We start from the raw sequence: 22,758 nt of genomic DNA, 5'->3' as shown, positions 1-22,758 counted from the left end.
AAATGTTGTGGCTTTGATAGAGTAGACAATCAGAATATTTTTTCCCCAGGATGAAAATGGCAAATACTAGAGGGCATACCGTTAAAGGGGAATATTTAAAGATGTGTGCGGCAAAGGATATTTTTGGAAGCAGATAAAATAGTGGTTTTTAGATTAGCGTGTGAATATGTAGGGAATGGATCATATGCAGACAGAGGAGGTTAGTTTAACTTGGCATCATGTTTAGCATAGACATTGTGAGCCTGTTCCTGTGCTATACTATTGTACGCTCTCATGCAAACTCAGCATCAACTTCCACAATAGCATAAATTCACAAGTTATAGGAGCAGAATTAGGCAATTCGGCCCATCAAGTCTACTCCGCCATTCAAACATGGCTGATCTATCTTTCCCTTTCATCCCCATTCTCCTGCCTTCTCCCCATAGCCCACGTACTAATCAAGAATCCGTCAATCTCCGCCTTAAATACATCAGTGATAACTCTGCAAAACATCATCTGAATATTTCTTCTCAATTTAAATTGTCAAGAAAACAGATTGGCTGTTGTGAAAAAAACTTATGTCATATTTTAAATATTCTATGTGGTTTGTTCTATGTGACAAAAGTGAACCAACAGGTTGAAAATAGGTAGAATTTGAAAATATTACACTGACCGCAGTGAGAAAGTAAAACATGGTGCGATTGTTATATTGTTTCACCGTACATCAGGCTAGTTTTCAAACAGATACATTGCAGGCAGGGGTTTGGTACAAGGCCAAGGTCAGTTTGTATCACTAGCCTTGAATACTTCACTGTTGACCCGCGAGTATTGTATTCACGAGACCACTCCCGCAAACTCCAGAACTGACGTTCATGCATCGAATGGAAACACTAATGTCCTTACTGTATATCAAGTCTAGATCCATTCTTACATCACCCTAATCCCTCGCCTTGGAACCAGCATTTTACAATGTGGATTTTGTTACTTTAATTAAAAAGTAGTGACTGACAACTTCACGATTCTTGGGCAATCACTGGTGCATGTCAAGTGCATGTGCGGCAGCAAGGTGCCGCAGCGATAGAGTTGCTGCCTTACAGCGCTGGGACCAGGGTTCAATCCAGGCCACGGCTTTCAGTATGGAGTTTGTACGTTCTCTCTGTGACCTGCATTGGTGTTCTCCGGGTGCTCCGGTTTCCTCCCACTGTCCAAAGACGTGCAAGTTTGTAAGTTAATTGGCTTCAGTAAAATTATAAATTGTCCTTACAGTGCGGGGCACGGTTGGTGTGCAGAGATTACTGGACAGTGTGGACTCGGTGGGCCGGAGGGCCTATTTCCACACTGTACCTCTAAACTACACTAAACTAGACAACATAGAACAGTACAGCACATGAACAGGCCCTTCAGCCCACAATGGCCCTGCTTCTTATCCCTGGTAAACTTGAATACAAGCAAATTATTGTGCTGCATTGCATGAGTTATTCCTCTCGGCAGTAGTGTACAGGTGTAACATGACTAAACTGCAAGACACAACAAAGCCGATGAGCAGAAATTTTCTCTGATAATTATGTGTAATTTCAAAGCCATAAGTGTAACTTGATTGTCTGTGTCTAACAAGATAGACCATTAGACACATCAACTCAGCTCCAGCAGTTCATAAACCCAAAGCACCAGAGATATGGAGACACAAGGAACTGCAGGTGCTGGAAATTTTGATCAAAACACAGAATGCCAGAATGTAGAACTGATGCTGGTTAATACACAAATAGGACACAAAGTGCTGGAGTAACTCAGCGGGTCAGGCAGCATCTCTAGAGAACATGGATTTTTGCACATTCCACAGGCATTGCCACTTTTTATTTCACTGCACATCTCGTATGCGTATGTGACAAATAAACTTGACTTGACTTGGATAGGTGACGTTTTGGATCAGGACCATTCCTCAGCAGGTCGGGCAGCATCTGAAGAGGGTATGCATTGGACAGACGATGTTGCAGGTCAAATCTGAAGGATCCCAACCCAAAACATCACCTTCTACATGTTCTCCAGAGGTGCAGTCAGACTCGCTGTGTTACTATAGCGTGTATTTTTTATTGGTAAACCTGCATCTCCTTGCGTCTCCATAGATTCAGGAATGTTGGCTAAACTTCACATTTACTGACATCTGTCTTTAGGCAATATCGCAGAGTCGTAGAGTCAGAGACCACAGTATTAGTGCAATCTTTTGCCTTATAACATTATCATGCTGCACTACTTAATGCAACTTGACACTTACCCATCCGGGCAAACACATCCTGAGAGACACGGCATTGTTTCAGGGCAGGCCACATTTAAGAGTAGATTTTCACAAGTCTTTCTGCAGCCTACGCCGAGATTTGTCTCAAGGCCACTCACAGGATTACTGCAGTTAAAGTATGTTTGACCAGGTCCACATTGGGTATCTGTTGAATTAGGAACATGGTTAAACATTGTCTTCTGCAGTTTAATTGAAATAACAAATTTTGAATGAATAAATGCCGGATGCTGAAATGAATGAATAAATGCTGACCATTGATCGCCTGTTCACACTAGTTCCTTGTTATACCTTTCACATCCACTCCCTACACACTAGGGGCAACTCACAGAGGCCAATTAGTCTACAAAATTGCAAGTCTTTGGGATGTGGGAGGAAACCACAGCACCCGAAGGAAACCCACGTGGTCACAGGGAGAACGTGCAAAGTCCACGCACAGACAATACCCGAGGTCAGGATCAAACTCAGGTCCCTGGTGCTCTGATGCAGCGACTGTGCCACCGTACTTCTTTGGTGCTCTGTTAGGCTGCATTTAGGTTATTGTGCACAGTTCTGATCACCCCATTTCAGGAAGGATGAGGAGGCTTTGGAGAGGGTGCAGAGGAGATTTACCAGGATGCTGCCAGGATTAGAGGGTACTAGCTATATGGAGAAATTGGACAAATGGATTGCTTTCTCTGAAGCATTAGAGTAAACGGAGACCCAATAGAAGTATACAAAATTACTGGAGACAGAGATAGGATAGCCAGCCAGAACCTTTCTCAAATTGGAAATGTTAAAGATTCGAAGGCATAACTTTATGGTGAGAGAGCCAAAGTTTAAAGGAAATATGTGGGGCTTTTTTTTTTAAACACAGAGTGGTGGGTGCCTGGAACGTGCTGCCAGAGGTGGTGGTGGAGGCAAATACGATAGTGGTGTTTAAAAAGCTTTGAGTCAGGCACATGGATATGTAGGGAATGGATGGATATTGATCATGTGCAAACAGGTGAGATTAGTTTATCATGGTATTATGTGGAGCACAGACCTTGTGGGCTGAAGGGCCAGTTCCTGTGCTGCACAATTCTACGTTTTATGTATGTTACATGTCGAAACATCATCGACTTACCGGTTTCTTGCCTCTGGAACTGCATGGTGCCCTCAGAACAGATCCTGACAATGAGAACAAAACCAGTACTTCTGATGCTCAATATTGTTATAAACATTTTCAGTTCATTACACATTTCCCAATTTTTCTTTGGACTTTTAAAATCGGCATTATGATGTGTCGCAGAGTATAAGTAACCATCGACTTTTCTCTGCAGGATTAGTGTCCCTTGTGTGTAAACTGTTAAACATATCTCAGTGGGGCAAGTATGTAATGGATTTAGCAAAATTGGATACACAAATTATTTATCTTAACCACATAATTTATTGGGTTAACGACAACTTTTATGGGGCTTTCTGCCTGAAAAATGGCAGCAACTATTAACAGCACTCTGAAAAGGGTAAGAGGCTTCTAAAAAAACTAAAACGAGCTGAAAGTTGTCAAACAGCCATCCCTAAAGACTTGAATAACCCACATCAGCTATAGGGAGCAGATGGTCAGCATGGACTCGGGGGGAAGTGGGGGGGGGTGGGGGGGGGGGGGGGGGGGGGGGGGGGGGGGGCCTGTTTTCCACACTGTATCTCTAAACTAAACTAAACAGTGAAACAAATTTTCCAAAACTGAATGTTACTTAAAGCAAAAGGTTTGCCAAGGTGAAGAAAATTAAAAACAATTTAGAGGAGGGAGATATTATTCTTTAATTTGTTGTATGAAAACAAAGTGTTTGTGAAGGCAAGTACTTTAAGTAGCATTCAATTTCAAAAAACCTGTTTCACTATTTAGTTTCATTTAGAGATACAGCATGGAGACCGCCCCTTTAGCCCACCGAGTCTGCAACGACCAGCGATCACCCGTTCACACTAGTTCCACATTATCCCACTTTCACATCCACTCCCAACACACAAGGGGCAATTTACAGAGGCCAATTAACCTACAACCCTGCATGTATTTGGGATGTGAGAGGAAACTGGAGCACCCGGAGGAAACCCCCACGCATCACGGGGAGAATGTGCAAACTCCACACAGACAGCACCAGAGGTCAGGGTCGCCGCCGAGTCTCTGGCACAGCGAGGTAGCAGCTCTACCCGTAGCACCACTGTGCTACCCTACAACCCACTGGTGTAAGATGAATAGAAAACTGCGGTTACTACTCACCACATTCCCGTGGAACTAATTGCCACTTCTCCAGGTGAATACTCTGTACCCACAAAAAATAACAAGGACATTCACTTCTGTAAAAGTCAATTACAAAATTTCAAACTTTGTTTTTACCTAAAGTTATAGCCTAGTTAAAACACAAGATCGAAAAAAATAAAAACATTTGAAAACATTAATATACATCTTATTTACAAAGTTAGGTATCAACTAGTTTTAGGTTGGTAGGATTGGAGATACTGTATGGAAACATGCCCTTTGGCCCACCGAGTCCACACCGACCAATTAACACTTGTACACATTCTATCCTACACAATAGGAACAATTTACAGAGAGTTATTTAACCAATAAAACCATACATCTTTGGGATGTGGGAGGAAAATAGAACACCAGGAGAAAACCCACACTGTCACAGGGAGATCCCATAATCAGGATCAAACATGGGTCTGTAGTGCTGTGAGGCAGCAGCTCTATATTTAAAGTCAACATTTTGGTAATTATTTGGCCTATCAGTCAATGAAATAAAATTATATGGTGGGACATATCCAATACAATTCCAAAAGGGGTTGTACGATGCAGAAATATATCTTTTAGATCATGGAAGTTCTTATTGAATTGACTGTAATGACATTTTATCGGATTTAAATAATGTCACCATTAAGCTATGCAGTATAATCTATCCACAAGCTCATTTCCAATTTATTTTGCAAGAAATTGAAAGTTAGAGCAAGGATCATTCTTAGTTATCACAGTTAAACAGTTACAGATTAAATCTCTCAACAACTAAGGTGCGAAGGAATGTCTTTAGTCAGAGGGTGGTGAATCTGTGGAATTCATTGCCACAGATGGTTGTGGAGGCCAAGTCAATTCGTATTTTTAAGTGTAGATTGACATATGCTTGATTAGTAAGGGTATCAGGGGTTATGGGGAGAAGGCAGGAGAATGGGGTTGAGTGGGAAAGATAAGTCAGCCATGATGGAAATGAACTGATTGGCCTAATTCTATTCCTACAATTTATGAATTACAAATACCGTTTAGATTCCTATGTAAGCAGGGCTAGAAGATACTTTACGGTGGCAAAATGCATTTAGTTCCACAACATATTGACTTTAACCACATTTTGTTTATCATCGTATAAATAAAAATGTTTTGTTAAAGAAAACAGTAGTTGAATGTTAAACTGGCAACATGAGGCAAGTATTTTTTAAATAAAGGAATTGATGTTGTAGAATTAATGCTACACCCTACAGTAATTTCTTGTAGAAACCAGGAACTGCAGATGCTGGTTAACATATAAAGGGACACAAAGTGCTGGAGCATGGCAGGCAGCATCTCTGGAAAACATGGATAGGTGACGTTTCGGGTAGGGACCCTTCTTCAGACTGAATACAATTTCTTGCATACCACAATCAGAACGATATTACATTACACCTGACAATGCTTCTAAAAACCAAGAGTTTATTAGCTCAATTAACTGCACCAAAGCATCTGAAACAATGTTAACCTGTGTAGGAGTGCAAATACCACCTTGATTAACCAGCACAGAAGTATTAAAGTTACGGTAACATAACACTGTTAATAACTAATTAGCCCACTGGCTAAAATGATATCTTTAGCACCTACGTCCATAGGGTTGCAAGCATCGGGAGTACCTCGTTAATGCAAATATAGAGCAAACAATTGAAGCCATTATAATATCTAATCCAAAGATAGGTTGTGGCTAATCTAAATATGGTTTGAATGCATAGTGTCTTTTACCCAGAGTGGGGAATCAAGAACCAGAGGACATAGGTTTCAGGTAAGAGAGTAAAGATTTGATAGGAACCTGAGGGGCAACCTTTTCCATAGAGACAGGGCAGTAGGTATCTGGAACAACCTTCCAGAGTAGAAAGTTGAAGAAGGTGCAATGACAACATTTACGTAGATAGGAAAAGTTTAAAGGGCTATGGGCCAAATGGGCAGGTGTAGAGGGGGCATCTACAAATGGGACCAGTGTAGAGAGGGCATCTGGGTCAGCATGGGCAAGTTTGGCCAGAGAACCTGCACTATGGTGTAAGACTCTATGAAATTACAGTTTCCGACCATCGATCACCTGTTCACACGAGTTGTGTTATTCCAGTTACACATCCACTCCCCACACACTAAGGACAATTTGCAAAAACAAGTTAACCTACAAACCCCGCACGTCTTTAGGATGTGGGAGGAAACCAGAGAATAGGAAACCTATGCGATCACAAGGAGAATGTACAAACTCCATACGGCCAACATCCAAGGTCTGGAAAGAACCTGAGTCTCTGGTGCCGTGAGGCAGCTGCTCCACCATTGGCACCACCGTGTCGCCCCATTCTGTTCAACCTTGGTTTTGGTGCAAGGAATGGGAAAGTTGTATCTTTTAAACCGGTATTATTTCATAAGATAAGATTAATAGAAACATAAAGGTATGAGAGCTATAAGGTGCGAGGGGCAAAGTTTCAAGGGGATGTGCAGAACAACTCGAGGGTGGTGGGTGCCTGGTTCACGCTGCTGGGGGTGCTGGAGACAGGTGTTTAAGAGGTTTTTTGGACAGGCACATGGATATGCAGGGAATGGAAGGATATCGATTATGCACAGGCAGATGAGAGCTGGTCTTGGCATCACGTTTGGCAGAGACTTTGTGGTCTGAAGGGCCTGTTCCTGTGCTGTTCGATGTTTAGTTTACTTTTATTCATGTCGCATGTACTGAGGTACAGTGAAGTGCTTTTTTGATGCGTGCTATTCAGTTAGCAAACAGACTATACATGATTACAATCAAGCCCTCCAGATGTAGAATGAGGGTGCAATGTTTAGTACAAGATAAAGTCCGATTAAAGATAGTCAATGGGTCTCCAATGAGTTAGATGCGAGGTCAGAACCACTCTCTAGTTGGCAATAGGATGGCACAATTGCCTGATAACAGCTGAGAAGAAACAGTCCCTGAACCTGAAGTAGAGGCAGAGGAGATCAGTTTAGCTTGGCATCATGTACAACACGGACACTGTGGGCTGAATGGCCTGTTCCTGTGTGTACTGATCTACGTTAAGAAGAAAATAATTGCAGCATTGGACATTGCTTAGGTCATATAAGGGATATGGGGAGAAGGCAGGAACGGGATACTGATTGTGGATGATCAGCCATGATCACATTGCATGGCGGTGCTGCCTCGAAGGGCCGAATCCTGCACCTATTGTCTATGTATCTATGTATACGACGGAGATAAACTTTGAGAGGAGAGCATTTCGAAAGAATTTTTATTTCATCATTGGCACTTACTTTTTCACACACAGGTGTGTTTTGGTGTTGTAATAGGTGCCGACAGGGCAAGCACATCCTTCAGTGCAGTCTTTGGAACAAACCTCTGGCACAGACAGTGACTGGCACTTCCGATTGCAGAATGACATACAGGGACCATATATCATCGTGTGGGGGCACTGAATAGCTACAAAGATTAAGAACAGGCAGTGAGAATACAATTCATCATCAGAGAATTAACATTCCTGTCTGTAAAGCAATAGTTACTTCATGACACATGGAAGTTGCTGTTCAGTGAAGCATACTCAATATTCTGGAATGTCAGAGGTTAGACGGGACTTCATCTTGCACTAAACGTTATTCCCTTCATCATGTATCTGTATGAATATTGATTTCTCTAATTTCCACTGCATCCCCCCCTCTCTCCATCCCTCCTCCCCCAAGCCGTACTAGCTTCAAAGTCGTCTTGTTGAGTCTCATTGTCTGTAACTAGTTTACACCTAGCTCACAGGTAACAAAGGCATGTTCCTTTTATCATCGTTAACTTTTTGCATATCTTTAATTCACTTGTTCGATATCTCGACAATATCCCGATTGGCAAGGTGTAAATGAGTGTTGTGACATTGAGATCGATATTGGGCACCCACCAGCCTCTGTACAAAAAGTAATTTGCCCCACACATCTCTTTTAAACTTTACTCCTCCCACTTTTGTGGATTCAGCCCAGACCATCACGCAAATCAACCTCCCGTCCATGCGCCCCATCTACATTTCATGCTGCCTCACCGGCATAATCAAGGATGAGCTTCTCCCCTCCCCCATCAGGCAAGAGGTACAGAAGTGTGAAAATGCACACCTCCAGATTCTGAGAAGGGGAGGAGAAAGCAGGGACTACCTGAAATTCCTGCTTTCTCCTCCTTCTCAGCTCTCCCTCACCCCACAGTCTCTGCCTCTTCCTTTCTTCTTCCCGCCCCCCCCCCCACTCCACCCTCATATCAGCCTGAAGAAGAGTCTCGACCCAAAACGTTGCCTATTTCCTTCGCTCCACTGAGATTCTCCAGCTTTTTTATGTCTACTTTTGATTTTCCAGCATCTGCAGTTCCTTCTTAAACCTCCAGATTATGGGACAGTTTCTTCCCAGCTGTTATCAGGAAACTGACCCACCCTATCACCAATTCAAAAGCGGTCCTGAGCTCCCAGCTACCTCATTGGAGACTCGGACTATCTTTAATCGGACTTTACCTTACACTAAATGTCATTGTCATTATCCTGTATCTGTACACCGTGGGCGGCTTGTAATCATGTATAGTCTTTCCACTCACTAGATAGCTCGCAACAAAAAAGGTCTTCACTGTATCACGGTATATATGACAATAATAAACTAAACTAGCTTAGTTAAGTTTATTGTCACATGTACCGAGCTACAATGAAAAACTTTTGTTTCGTGCTAACCAGTCAGCAGAAAGACAATAAATGATTATAATCAAGCTGTCCACAGTGTACAGCAACAGGTACAGATACATGTTTGTAGGAAAGAACTGCAGATGCTTGTTTAAACCAATGAGACACAAAAATAGCTGGAGTAACTCAGCAGGTCACACAGCATCACTGGTGAAAAGGAATAGGTGATGTTTTGAATCTAGACCCTTCTTCAGACCGAGAGTTAGGGGAAAGGGAAAACGATGAGATGTTTTGGGTGTGAACTCTGATGAAGCCTGAAGAAGGGTCCCAACCCAAAATGTCACCAATCCTTGTTCTCCAATAAAGCTGTCTGACCTGCTGAGTTACTCCAGTACTTTGTATCTTTTTTTAAAATGTAAACTAGCACCTTTACCTTCGATATGAGGACAAATCAGTTGGATAAACTAGGATGACTCCATGTTGAAACAAAACACTGTTGATGCTGTTAAATACAAATACACAAAAGGACACAAAGTATGGTCTGAAGAAGGGTCTCGACCCAAAACATTACCCACCCCACCTATTCTGATAGACGTATATAAAATGATGAGCGGCATAGACAGTCTAGGGTAGACAGTTCCCTGTAGCTACAAGATAAACTATCTCTACTGAATATTGAAAGTGTTGGAATTGTCCTGTTTGTTGAGAAAGTAAATGTGCATTCGTCAATGTGTCACTCACCACACTCTGAGACATTGGCCCGGAAGTCGACCAAAATGTCAAAGTTTCCACACAACCGTGCATAATGTGCAACTGCAGAGCACATGCAAGCCTCGCCGCATTTGCAGGTGTCAGTTCTGCATTGTTCTTGATACAGTTCTGGGCTCAGATACTGATGGCACGATGCAAAAAGATAGCCGCTGATAACGCTACACTTCTCAGTAGCATACGAGGCTGAAAATGAAAAAAATTAAAAACTGCATTTAGGACATATTTTTATTATTTACATTATTCTGCTGCAAACTGCACTGGTCACTTTCTCCTTTACCTTAGATTACCTTTAGACTTCACTTCAGAGATACAGCTCAGAATCAGGCCCTGCGACCCACCGTGTCCACACTGACCATCCTGTACAACAGCACCATCCTACACACTAGGGTCAAGTTACAATTTACAATATAAAATTGTCAAGGGATTGGACAGGCTTGATGCTGAAAAAAAGGTTCCCGATGTTGGGAGAGTCCAGAGCCTGAGGTAACAGTTTAAGAATAAGGGGTAGGTCATTTAGGACTGAGATTAGGACATTTTTTTTCACCCAGAGAGTTGTGAATCTGTGGAATTCTCTGCCACATAAGGCAGTGGATGCCAATTCACTGGATGTTTTCAAGAGGTGTTAGATTTAGCTCTTAGGGCTAACAGAATCAAGGGATATGAAGAAAAAGCAGGAATGGGATACTGATTTTGGATAATCAGCCATGATCATATTGAATGGCAGTGCTGGCTCGAAGGGCTGAATGGCCTACTCCTACACCTTTTTTCTATGTTTCAGACAGCATCTGCAACTAGGACCAAACCCAGGTCTCTGAGGCAGCAACTCTACAGCTGCACAACTCTGCTGCCCAAATTATTTAATTTAATATTAGATATGAGAAACAATCAGTTGGATCAACTAGGATTATTCCCTGTACTCCAACGCAGATGCTGCGATCATGCCACAGAAGGCCAAGATACTTTCAAGGCATTGGTGAGACCAAATCTGGATTGGTGTACAATTTTGGTCGCCTAATTATAGGAAGGATGTCAACAAAATAGAGAGAGTACAGAGGAGATTTACTAGAATGTTGCCTGGGTTTCAACAACTAAGTTACAGGGAAAGGTTGAATAAGTTAAGTTTATTTTCTGGAGCGCAGAAGGTTAAGGGGGGACCTGATAGAGGTCTTTAAGACAGAGTTGATGTGGACAAGCTTTTCCCTTTGAGAATAGGGAAGATTCAAACAAGAGGACATGACTTCAGAATTAAGGGACAGAAGTTTAGAAGCCAAAATGAGCTGTGGAAGTGGTGGAGGCAGGTTCATTGGTATCATTTAAAAATAAATTGGATAGGCATATGGATGAGAAGGGAATGGAGGGTTATGGTACGAGTGCAGGCAGGTGGGACTAAAAACAAAATTTGTTCGGCAAAAGATGGCTATAATTGCTATGGTTATAGATATGGTTACACAAATACAAACGGGCATGGCGCCGAAAGGGTACGAAGCCGAACGGACAAGACGCAGAACGGACAAGACATTGAAAAGCCGCCGAACAGACATGACGTCTCCGGGGACGGGATTTATCCAACCTTGTCATTTCACGGCAAGAAGACGGGAAGGTGACAGCTCGAAAAATGCCTCCAAGCTGCTGCGATTTCCACAGCGGCAATCGCAGCAGATGCTTGAAGCCAGATAAATGCCACCTTTATTTTTTGCTGCAAAATACACAAACAATGTAACAAGGTACAACAATTTAACTATTTACGAACATGACATCGAAAAAGCCTCAATCCAGCCCCCAAGCTCAAGCTCCCCCCCCCCCCCACTCACCCACCCTCCCAACTCCCCCCCTGGTCAGTGATGGACGCGGGGGTCTGGATCAATTGCTGACAAGGTGTTGGATACATTCTGTTTGGCAGCTTTTGGACGTCATGTCCGTACTGCATCTTGTCCTTTTGATGTGGTGTCCGTTCAACTTCGTATCATTTTGGTGTGGGGCCCAATCGGTATCTTGGCTTTTCGGCGTGATGTCCATTCGGCATCTTGCCTTCCACTTCTTGGCTTCGGCTTTTCGTCCTTCGACATCCTGACCACACACAATGGATCACGTGCAGGCAGAGGAGATCAGTTTAACTTGGTATCGGGTTCGGCACACACACACTGTGGGCTGAAGGGCCCATTCCTGTGCTGTACTGTACTACGTTCTGACTGGATCATTGAACTGAGCAACTCACCGTATTGCTGGTGTGTGTCACATGGATCCACCTCCGGAATGTTGGCACCACGGTTACACGCTGTGGAGACTCTCCAGGAATTGGCAAAGACCTGCGGTGTGCTTTCAATCATCCCCCCCGGGGACCTGGGCAAATAACAAGGAGAAATTGAGAAGTCTGTACTCAACATCAATGGAAACAAGTTTCAGATGGAGACCAAAACAGACCCGTTCTCCGATCCTCCACAGGTACATTTACAACCCACAACAATTGTCTTGTTTCAGATTCTATAAAGTCATATAGAGTCATGTAGTGGAAACAGGCCCTTCGGCCCAACGTACCCATGCCGAACAACATGCCCCATCTAGTTCAAACTGCCCGAGTTTGGCCCATATCCTTCTAAACTTATCCTATTCATGCACCTGTCCAAATGTTTTTTAAACGTTGTGATAGTATCTGCCTCAACTACCTCCTCACCACAGGAGAAGACCGCATGTTTTTCCTCTGGGTGCTCCGGTTTCCTCCCACATCCCAAAGATGTAGGTTAATCGGCTTCTGTAAATTGCCCCCAAGGTGTAGAGAGCGAATAGTCCGAGGGTCTTCAATGAGGGAGTTGTGAGGTCAGGACCGCTCTCTAGTTGGTGATAGGATGGTTCAGTTGCCTGAGAACAGCTGGGAAGGAACTGTTCCAGAATCTGGAAGATGTTTGAAAGAAAGAGCTGTTAAAATGCCCTCAATGTTATCTGGAAGCAAGGCCTCAGCCTGAGGCTTGCTTATGGAACCCTCTCCTTCATGGGAGAGTATAGCAGCAAGACTTATGGCTTTGTAGCTCCAAACATCCTCAAGGTAAGTGCAACTGTGAGACTAGTAAGAGAAACACTCATTTGGTTTAATAAAAAGGAACTGCAGATGCTGGTTTGTATTGAAGTTAGACACAAAATGCTGAAGTTTCTATGTTTCAATGTAACTCAGCAGGTCAGAGTGGGTGGAAAGATAGTAAGATGGATAAGTGATTTTGTGATGCGACTCATTTAGTTTAGTTCAGTTCAGTGACACAGCATGGAAACAGGCTGTTTGGCCCACCATGTCCACCATTGACCCATTCACACTAGTTCTATACTATCCCGCTTCCTCACCCACTCCCTACACACTAGGGTCAAATTACCGAGGGCCAATTAACCTACAAACCCCACACGTCTTTGGGATATAGGAGGAAAAAGGTGCACCCGGAGGAAACCCGCATGCTCATAGGGAGAATGTCCGAATCAAAGCCAATTAGTTACCATCCGTAACAAATACTTACAAGAAATCATCCTGAACGTTGTTGTTGAATGTTCCACAAAGTCCAACGGTGTCCTCCTTCCATCTTGCATCCACTTGCAGGTACAGCCTCCTCCCTTCCCTGTCATACTGCAGACGCACTCCAAAGTTGGTTTTAATTTGTACAAACATGGACGTCAGTTCAGTAACTTCAAACAATTCTGTCAAACGATAAGAAAAAGTACCAGTGACCATATAGTTTGAAATTTCTTATCATCTGAAATAAAGGAACTGCAGATGCTGGTTTACACAAAAGGACACAGAGTGCTGGAGTAACTCAGTGGGTCAAGCAGCATTTCTGGAGAACATGGATAGGTGACGTTTCGGGTCTTCATGAGAAGGGTCCCAACCCGAAATGTCACATATCCATGCTCTCCAGAGATGCTGCTAAGTTACTCCAGCACCTTGTGTCCTTTTTTCAAATAATGTAGTTTGATGAAGGAGACTGGAAAATGTGACCTGTACCCCCATGCACATTTGACTCTGTCTACCATAGATACCTGGGTTGGGAAGGTGTGTCTATGGGGACCCGTCTGCACAGTCACTAGTTACAAAGGATCTGATCATCCATCCCTACATCCGTCAATCTCCTTCTTCCACTATATCAAAACACATACTACATAACAATCTAACACATCTAAGCAAGGATGTCACAGCGGTAGAGTTGCTGCCTCACAGCGCCAAAGACCCGGTTCGATGCTGAACAATGGGTGCTGTCTGTACAGAGTTTGAACATTCTCCTCGTGACCGCGAGTGGGGGGGGGAGGGGTGGGGGAGGAGCTTCAGGTAGGGGCCAAATGGGTGTCAATGGGTTTTATTGTTTACATAAGTGCGAGTTTACGTAAATCACCTCCTTATTGCAATTATCAGGTGCAATAAGCCAGCAATGCAATGGAGTTGAAAATGATGCAGCAAGCATTTACTTAAAGCATACTAAAGAGCAAGTTCAAAGCTTAGTAAACTGTAATGCAGCAAGTAATGTTCCGTACCGTCTTTGTACGGCAGACTAATCCTGTACTGATTGCAATGGTACACCTCTCCTGAGTGAGTCAGTGTCACTTGCTTCTTCGCATCTTCATCAACAACAATACTCACCGACTGAATACAAGCACCATTCAGATTCTATGGAAAGGAGAGCCAAAGTTTAATCCTTAAATTAGTTCAGAATGAATGTACGCTATACTTTTAAGGATGCATTAGGATTACACCTCACACTGCTTCGGCAAGGTGACCAGCATGATCAAGGACCAGTCTCACCCCGGTCACTCCCTCTTCTCCCCTCTCCCATCAGGCAAGAGGTACAGAAAGGTGAAAATGCATATGTCCAGATGTGGGGACAGTTTCATCCCAGATGTTATCAGGCAACTGAACCGTCCTATCACCTACTAGAGAGGGGTCGTTCTGAGCTACTAGCTACCTCATTGGAGGTCCTTGGACTATGTTTAATTGGATACCTCGGACTGCTGGGCGGCACGCTGGCACAGTGGTAGAGTTGCCACCTTACAGCGTTTTCAGCACCAGAGACGCGGGTTCGATCCCAACTATGGGTGCTGTCTGTATGGTGATTGTATGTTCTTCCCGTGACCATGTGGGTTTTCTCCAAGATCTTCGGTCTCCTCCCTCACTCCAAAGACGTACAGGTTTGTAGGTTAATTGGCCGAGTATAAAAATGTAAATTGTCCCTAGTGTGTGTATACGATAGCGTTAATGTACGGGGATCGTTGGTAGGTGCGGACTCGGTGGGCCGAAGGGCCCATTTCTGTGCTGTATTTCTAAACTAAAACTACTGGACTTTATCTTGCACTATACGTTATGCCTTTGTCCTGTATCTGTACACTGTGGATGGCTTAATTGTAATCCTCTATAGTCTTTTTGCTGACTGGATAGCGTGTAACAAAACAAGTTTTTCACTGTACCTCGGTACATGTGACAATAAACTAAACTGATAAAGAGCTCTATTGACTTAATTGTGTCGCCAATATCCCTTGGGACAAATATTGTGACAGGTTGACTTTTAGTTACTTTCCAGCATGTAACGTTTTTTTTTGTTTTTTTTATTGTGTTTCAACTATTTTTCCTTGAATAAGGCGTGCCACATGCAAATGCCACCAAAAGGCAAATAAGAATTAGAATTCTTATTACTCCCAAAATATCCACTATTTAGAAAGGATATTTTAAGTAAGTGCAAAATACAAAGACGGAGACCTGAAAATGGAAAGAAATTCAAGCTAACAATAATTCTCTGTTCTGAGTGAATTGTCTCTTTGATAACTTTACATCAATCCACATTCAGCAGGTGTTCTTATATCAACTGCTGTCTCTTTCACCGGCCACTTTACAGACTTCTTTCATCTTGGCTCAGTCTTATCCTCAACACCATCAAAGACTTTGATATTTCAACGGGAACACAGATAAGGTTCCTTCAAGTTAAATGCTTGTCCAATTTATTGTCATAAATGTGTCTGCAAGTTTCACATGATTCTTAAATCGGCATGGCCCTGCTGAATATCGCTTTCATTAACTCACTGGCACCAGAGGATTGCTGGCTTTGTGGTTAACGGATTAGAGACCTTATAGTGTTTCTTTCAGGTAAAATGTGATGGCCCTTGACTGTCTCCTGTTAGGTAAAGACAAACTGAGTATTTTCTCTAAGAACGGATGTGGACAAAATTTCAGTCACTGAAGTTACCAACCATTCCCCATTGTTTTTTGTTGTTGATGTAAATAGTTAAGCAGCATAGAAATAGGCACAAAATTTCTGCGCCAAACATGATTCCAAGCCCGCCACTTATCTTCCTGCATGTAACCCATACTGCTCATCTCCAAACCTTTCCTGTCCATGCACCCATCCAAATGCATTTTAATTATTATCCATTTTGTTCAAAAAATCACCTTTGTTCAAACCATTAATTATACCTTAATCTCAGTTTAATCTGTGTAAACAAACGTTTTTTCTTACTGTGCCACACTGAGTGTTCTGGAGGCTGATGGTAAACTTTCCAGAATGGCGACTCTTTGCCAAGATGTACTGACATATAGCACGGAAAGAATACTGCTGTTCGTCAAACGTCTTGAAGTGAATATCTCCAGTTACAGAGCACTCCGCTAAAAAATTGAAAAATAAAACAAAATCTTTATCAGGATACGTAATTGTGCCTGCTCAGGAACAACCCGAGCCATATCTTGCCCGTCTAAGCTAGTTCCACCTGCCCATGTTTGGCCCATATCCATCGTATGTCTATCTAAAAGTCTCTTTAATTCCACTGTCGTACCTGTTCTCTTACACATTCATTATTCACCTCTGGTCATTCACGAACAAGCAAGTAAAAGTTCAATAGACTACGAATTCAAAATTCAAATAGCTTTTCATCAAGGAGAAATTGTTTAATTGTGTGAAAACATATGACCACACCATGAAAAGTCTTGGTCACTACTGAATTCAACTGTAGCTACCTTAAGAAAACTAATTAAGACTCTCAAGGCAATTTAGAACATAGAACAGTACAACACAAGAACAATTTTTTTGTTCCATAATCAAACATAGTTGCAGAATTGGGCCATTCGGCCCATTGAGGCTGCTTCACCATTCGATCATGGCTGATCTATTTTTTCCCTCTCCACCCCATTCTCCAGCCTTCTCCCCATAATCTTTGATGCCCTTAGTAATCGAGAACCTATCGATCTCCACTTTAAATATACCCAATGACTTGGCCTCCACCCGTCCTTAAAAATGCTAATAAATGGAAAGGCAAACATGCCTCTAGACTGCTATGTTGAGTGGCTATTGCAATATTATGCCTCCTTATCCCCACAATTCGAAACTTAAAGTTACAAACAAAATCAGAAACAAACATTACCTGGACACTTGTGTTCTGTACAGTTCCAGATACCTCCTGCACAAGTACTGAAATTAGAATAAAGTATTCAAGAATAAAATATAAAGTAGCTAAAATTGTAAATATTTAATTTGTGGAGGTAGATTGCAATTTCACATAAAAAGAAAATTGAGGCTAACGAACAACATAAAATCATTGGAAAACCACTGAATAATGAAAGGCGTAGATAGTGTGGATATGGAGAAGATATTTCCACTAGTGGGAGAGTCTAGGACCAGTGGACACCGCCTCAGAATAAAAGGACGTACCTTTAAAATGGAGTTGTGGAGGAATTTCTTTAGTCAGAAGATGATGAACGGATTGCTATGGATGACTGTGGAGGCCAAGTCATTGGGCATTTTCAAGATTGATAGGTTCTTGATTAGTAAGGGTGTCAAAGTTTTGGGAGAAAGCATGAGAATGTGGTTAAAAGGGAAAAATCAGCCATGTTTGAATGGCTGGGCAGAGTTTACGGGCCGAATGGCCTAATTCTACTCTGCCTTATGAGCTTGGATCTAGACCAGGGGTCAAAGCATAGTAAAGGTTCTTATCCATGGAGTGAGACGGTTCTCATGAACCCGAGTTGACCTGGGAATGGAGATGGGAGATACAATCACACACAAGATAAAGGAACTAAATATGTGGAAGTACAGACGGCGACTGAAACTCAAGTACGTTTGCTGCGGCTGGCCAAAGAGAAATTTCTCTCTCCATAGCAATTGCACATTTAATAAAGATGTGCACAAGAAATTGAAATTTCCTTTGGGCCACACGATATCACGTGCATCGTATCGTGGTCTAGAGTTAGTGCAAAGGAATGAATTAGAGAGAAAAGGAGTACAACTTGCTGTGGCGACTATGGGGTAAATTTCCAAAGCAATGATTCTTATTACATTGGCTAAGTTGATAAGGAAATTGTGAAGTCACATTTATGTAAAGTCACTTACCAAGTGCTGCAGTGTTTCTGAATTACAGAGCCAGGCATGTGGGGAGTACCTTGAAAAACACACGGACACTCTGCAGATTTCAGACAGGTCCCATTTTCATGAATCAAACCTGTTGGAGGATGTTACACTTCATTAAATAATATGATTTTATTCAAGAATACCATGCAGATAATTGTATCAGAAAGCTGCTTAAGTCTTAAAATTACAGGCGGGTCCAAGAAAATGATCCGGAACTTGCTATCAAATGTCAAGACGTCAGGAGTGTTTACCAAAACCGGAACAATGACCGAGTCTGAAGAAGGGTCTCGACACGAAATGTCACCCATTCCTTCTCTCCAGAGATGCTGCTTGCCCCGCTGAGTTACTCCAGAATTTTGTGTCTATTTCCGGTTTAAACCAGCAGCTGCTGTTCCTTCCTACACAACGGCATTCTTCCTTTGTGCCAATATTTCTGAACAGAGCCACCACCATTTATGCATTTAACAAAAATAAGTCCAGTACTGTGGAATTATCAGATCATAAAATGCCTTGTGGAATTATTCCTTCGGTTCTGCCTGTGCCCACGCTGACCATCGATCACCCGTTCACACTAGATCCATGTTATCCCACTTTCGCATCCACTCCCTATACACTAGGAACAATTTACAGAGGACTAATTAATTTATAATCCCATACATCTTTTGGATGTGGGGCGAAATGGAAGCATCCGGAGGAAACCCACGTGGTCACAGAGAGAACGTGCAAACTCCACACAGACAGCACCCGAGGTCAGGATCGAACCCGGGTCTCTGGTGCTGTGGGTCTGTGGTACAACCCACAACAACCCACTGAGGTTCATCACTCATGATTCCAGCATCTGCAGTTCCTTCTGTCCCTGTATTTGTGTTGCTGCTCCACCAGAGACAGTTTCCGAGATGTCAAAACGGGAAAGGGTGATAGACCCCAGACAATGTCATCGAAGGTTAAATATTCCAAGTAATGCACCTACCTTCAGGGCAGTAGCATCCGTCCAGACACTGAAAATCAGTGTCGATGCATTCTTGCTGAACACGACACGATACAGGACAGCATTCTACACATTCACGATGCACAAATTCACCATCACAAACTGATGCTGTGGAGAAAAAGTCAGCAACATTACAGATTAAGATTCCAAGCCATGATTAACTAACATCACAAAATCATGAGAGGACTAGATCGGGTTAACGCAGAGAGTCTCTTGCCCGGAGTAGAATCAAGAACCAGAGGACACTGGTTTTAGGTGTGTGTGGGGGGGGGGGGAGGGGGGGGAGGAGATTTAATGGGAGCCGCCAGAGGGGCATTTTGTTTTTACGCAAAGGGTTGGGTGTGTATGGAACAAGCTGCCCGAAGAGGTAATTTAGGCAGGTACCATCACGATGTTTAAGAATTATTTAGACAGGTAAATGGATAGGATAGGTTTAGTGGGATGTAGGGCAAATGCAGGTAGGTGGGACTAGTGTAGATGGGACATGTGGTCAGTGTGGGGTCGTTGGACCGAAGGGCCTGTTTCAATGCAGTATGACTCTATTAGTTTATATACAAGATAGATTTTGTCAATGAGACACAAAGGACAACAGATGCGAGTTCACAAAATATTCACGCTTTGTCCTGCCCCTCCTCACTCCCAGCTTTCTTCCATCCCCAAATCAGTCTGAAGGATGCCAACCCGAAACGTCACCAAAAGGTGTTCCCAATAGATGCCGCCTGACCCGCTAAGCTGCTCCAGCACTTTGGTGTAAAAAAGTATCTGCACTTCATTGTTTCTGCATTGTATGCATGGGTTTGTTTCCCAAATTCATGATCCGCGATGTCAAAATCATTTCACTTTTATGTATTCTGGGTACAGGTCCATCACCAATTTTCTGGAACCCTTGGATTGTCCATTTTGGACAATCCAAGGTCACGGCCTCCAAGAGGAGTCCAACATTACCAGAACGTTCCACCTAGGCCTTCAGGGAGGAGAGATACCGACCCACAAATTCAGCCTCAGAAGTAGGCTATGGGAATGGATCACCCCTGGTTCCAGAGCACTGGCCGCAGGCACCAAATTTGACCCCTCGATCGACTACAGAAGTCCCAATGAAGCTGAAATTGCAGCCTCACCCAGCCATGGGCACTACGTTTTTGGTGGGAACCTCTGGGGAGGGGGACGGGGGGGTGAGGGTTTAAATGCACTCTTATAATTTTGTCTTAAGATTGCCGGAAAATCAGTGGTGGACCAGTGTCTGTTTTCATTATACTGTACCACACTGGTTGAACAGCTGCCTCCATTCATTGAGTGGTCTATTTGCGTGAGCGCAGGATCTTGCGTACTCAGTCAAAACCCCACACAGTGTTGCATTATCATCAGGTCCGTACCTGATAGAATAAAGAAAAGTACAATACAAACCAATAATCAAACATCAAGATCCATCTACTTTACTTAATCAATAATCTTCTATGATCCCCGAGGTCTGGCAATCACAAATGAATCAGATTTTAATATCAGTCCAATTTATTATTAATAGCTCCACAACTGAAATAAAATATGGCCTTATCTTGATTAGTAAGGGAGTCACAGGTTACAGGGAGAGGTGTGGAGAATAGGGTTGAGAGGGAAAAGTAGATCAATCATGATTGAATGGCGGTGATGACTCGATGGGCCAATAGCATCTATATCTTATGCAGAATACAAAGTATCATAAACTGCAGTACACTTGTAAATAAAAAGACATTTTAAGACTAGAAATGATTCAATGCACTGCATTATTGTGCTTGATTGTAATCATATATAGTGGAAACATAAAAACATAGAAAATAGGTGCAGGAGTAGACCATTCGGCCCTTCGAGCCTGCACCGCCATTCAAAATGATCATGGCTGATCATCCAACTCAGTATCCTGTACCTGCCTTCTCTCCATACCCCCTGATCCCTTTAGCCACAAGGGCCACATCTAACTCCCTCTTAAATATAGCCAATGAACTGGCCTCAACTACCTTCTGTGGCAGAGAATTCCAGAGATTGTGGCAGAGAATTCCAGAGATCCCCGAGTCTTTTCGTTGACTAGACAGCACACGACAAAAACGTTTTTCACTGTACCTGTTCACGTGACATTAAACTGAACTAACCAGGTGCAATATAGACACAAACTGCACAGTATGGGGTGGCACAGAAGCACAGCTGGTAGAGCTGCTGCCTCACAGCGCCAAAGATCGATCCAGCTTCGATCTTGTCCTCGTGTTTGGGTTTCCTCCAGGTGCTCCGGTTTCCTCCCACATCCTAAAGATGTGTGGGTTTATAGATTAATTTGTCTGCAGAGATGCTGCCTGAATTACTCCAGAACTTTGTGGCATTCTTTGTACTCCCAGTATCTGCAGTTCCTTGTATCTACATTTTGACTGCTCCACTGTGATATCCCCTCAAGATGGTTCTACTTTGAACTCCAGGGATGCTGCCTGAACTGCTGAGTTACACCAGCACTCTTTGTCCTTCTTTGGAGGGTAATTGACTAATGTAGATTGCTGCCAATGTGTAACAAATGTGGGATAACATAGAACTACTGTGAACAGATGATCGAAGGACTCAGTGGGCCAAAGAGTTGTTTCCATGCTGCATCTCTAAACTAAAATTTAAAAGATAAGCTAATTATTATTTGGCGTATACTCACGTGCAGAGGTCATTCATACAACTGGCCACAAATGGGTAGGGTGATACATCATGATGGCAGAGGGTAAATGGATAACCCAGGAGTACAGAGCACAAACTTCTTATTTTCTGCAAAATACATGACAACATTAGTACTTCCATCATCAGTAAACCATAACTTAAACTTACACCATACATTTTGTTGGAAACACAAACTAGCAGTATCCTTACAATAGCAAATTATGAAATAAATCTTTACTAGGCTCAATAATTTCACAGAAACATGTTTAACATGCGTGCTAATGACAGACACAAGGTGCTGAAGTAACTCAGTGGGTCATGCAGCATCTCTGGAGAAAATGGATAGGTGACGTTTTGGGTCAGGACCCTTCAGACTGATTATTATTGTATTATCATGCACGCTAATGGATAAACAACACCCTCATTAACACGTTTCACTCTGACTTCCACTGGCCATTACTGCTAGACCTCTGCCTTTTAGATGCCTGACCACTACCAAACCCCAGCCTGCAATATCCAAGTTTGAATCCTTGAAACATCTTTCTGTTCTGCTAAAAGGGAAAAGGTGAAAAAGGAGGACCGTGCAGGCATGTATCCTACCCCTGCATCAAGACTGGCTGAGATCTCCGTCTCCGAGACCTAGAGAGAATATTATTGTTCAAGTTCAAGTAAGTTTATTGTCATGTGTCCCTGATAGGACAATGAAATTCTTGCTTTGCTTCAGCACAACAGAACATAGTAGGCATTTACTAGAAAACAGATCAGTGTGTCCATATGTGCGAATTGGTGGAAAAGTATCTCATATTTTG

General features: G+C 42.8%; 1 protein-coding gene across 1 annotated transcript in view; it reads right to left on the bottom strand.

Moving 5' to 3' along the window:
• otog (otogelin) overlaps nt 1-22,758 on the bottom strand; it is a 121,807-nt gene that overhangs the window by 85,123 nt on the left and 13,926 nt on the right. The window contains 15 exon segments of the mRNA XM_055649513.1: nt 2,252-2,417; nt 3,375-3,418; nt 4,509-4,558; nt 4,561-4,585; nt 7,797-7,962; nt 9,917-10,129; nt 12,162-12,286; nt 13,444-13,621; nt 14,450-14,582; nt 16,420-16,565; nt 17,318-17,364; nt 18,283-18,391; nt 19,271-19,396; nt 20,549-20,661; nt 21,951-22,057. Of these exon segments, the coding sequence (XP_055505488.1) occupies nt 2,252-2,417; nt 3,375-3,418; nt 4,509-4,558; nt 4,561-4,585; nt 7,797-7,962; nt 9,917-10,129; nt 12,162-12,286; nt 13,444-13,621; nt 14,450-14,582; nt 16,420-16,565; nt 17,318-17,364; nt 18,283-18,391; nt 19,271-19,396; nt 20,549-20,661; nt 21,951-22,057 (1,748 nt within the window).

Source organism: Leucoraja erinacea, chromosome 18 (assembly GCF_028641065.1).
Source record: "Leucoraja erinacea ecotype New England chromosome 18, Leri_hhj_1, whole genome shotgun sequence".
In the NCBI taxonomy this organism is placed as follows: Eukaryota; Metazoa; Chordata; class Chondrichthyes; order Rajiformes; family Rajidae; genus Leucoraja; species Leucoraja erinaceus.
The sequence above is the reverse complement of the archived record's forward strand: the minus strand, read 5'-3'. Positions and strand labels throughout refer to the sequence as shown.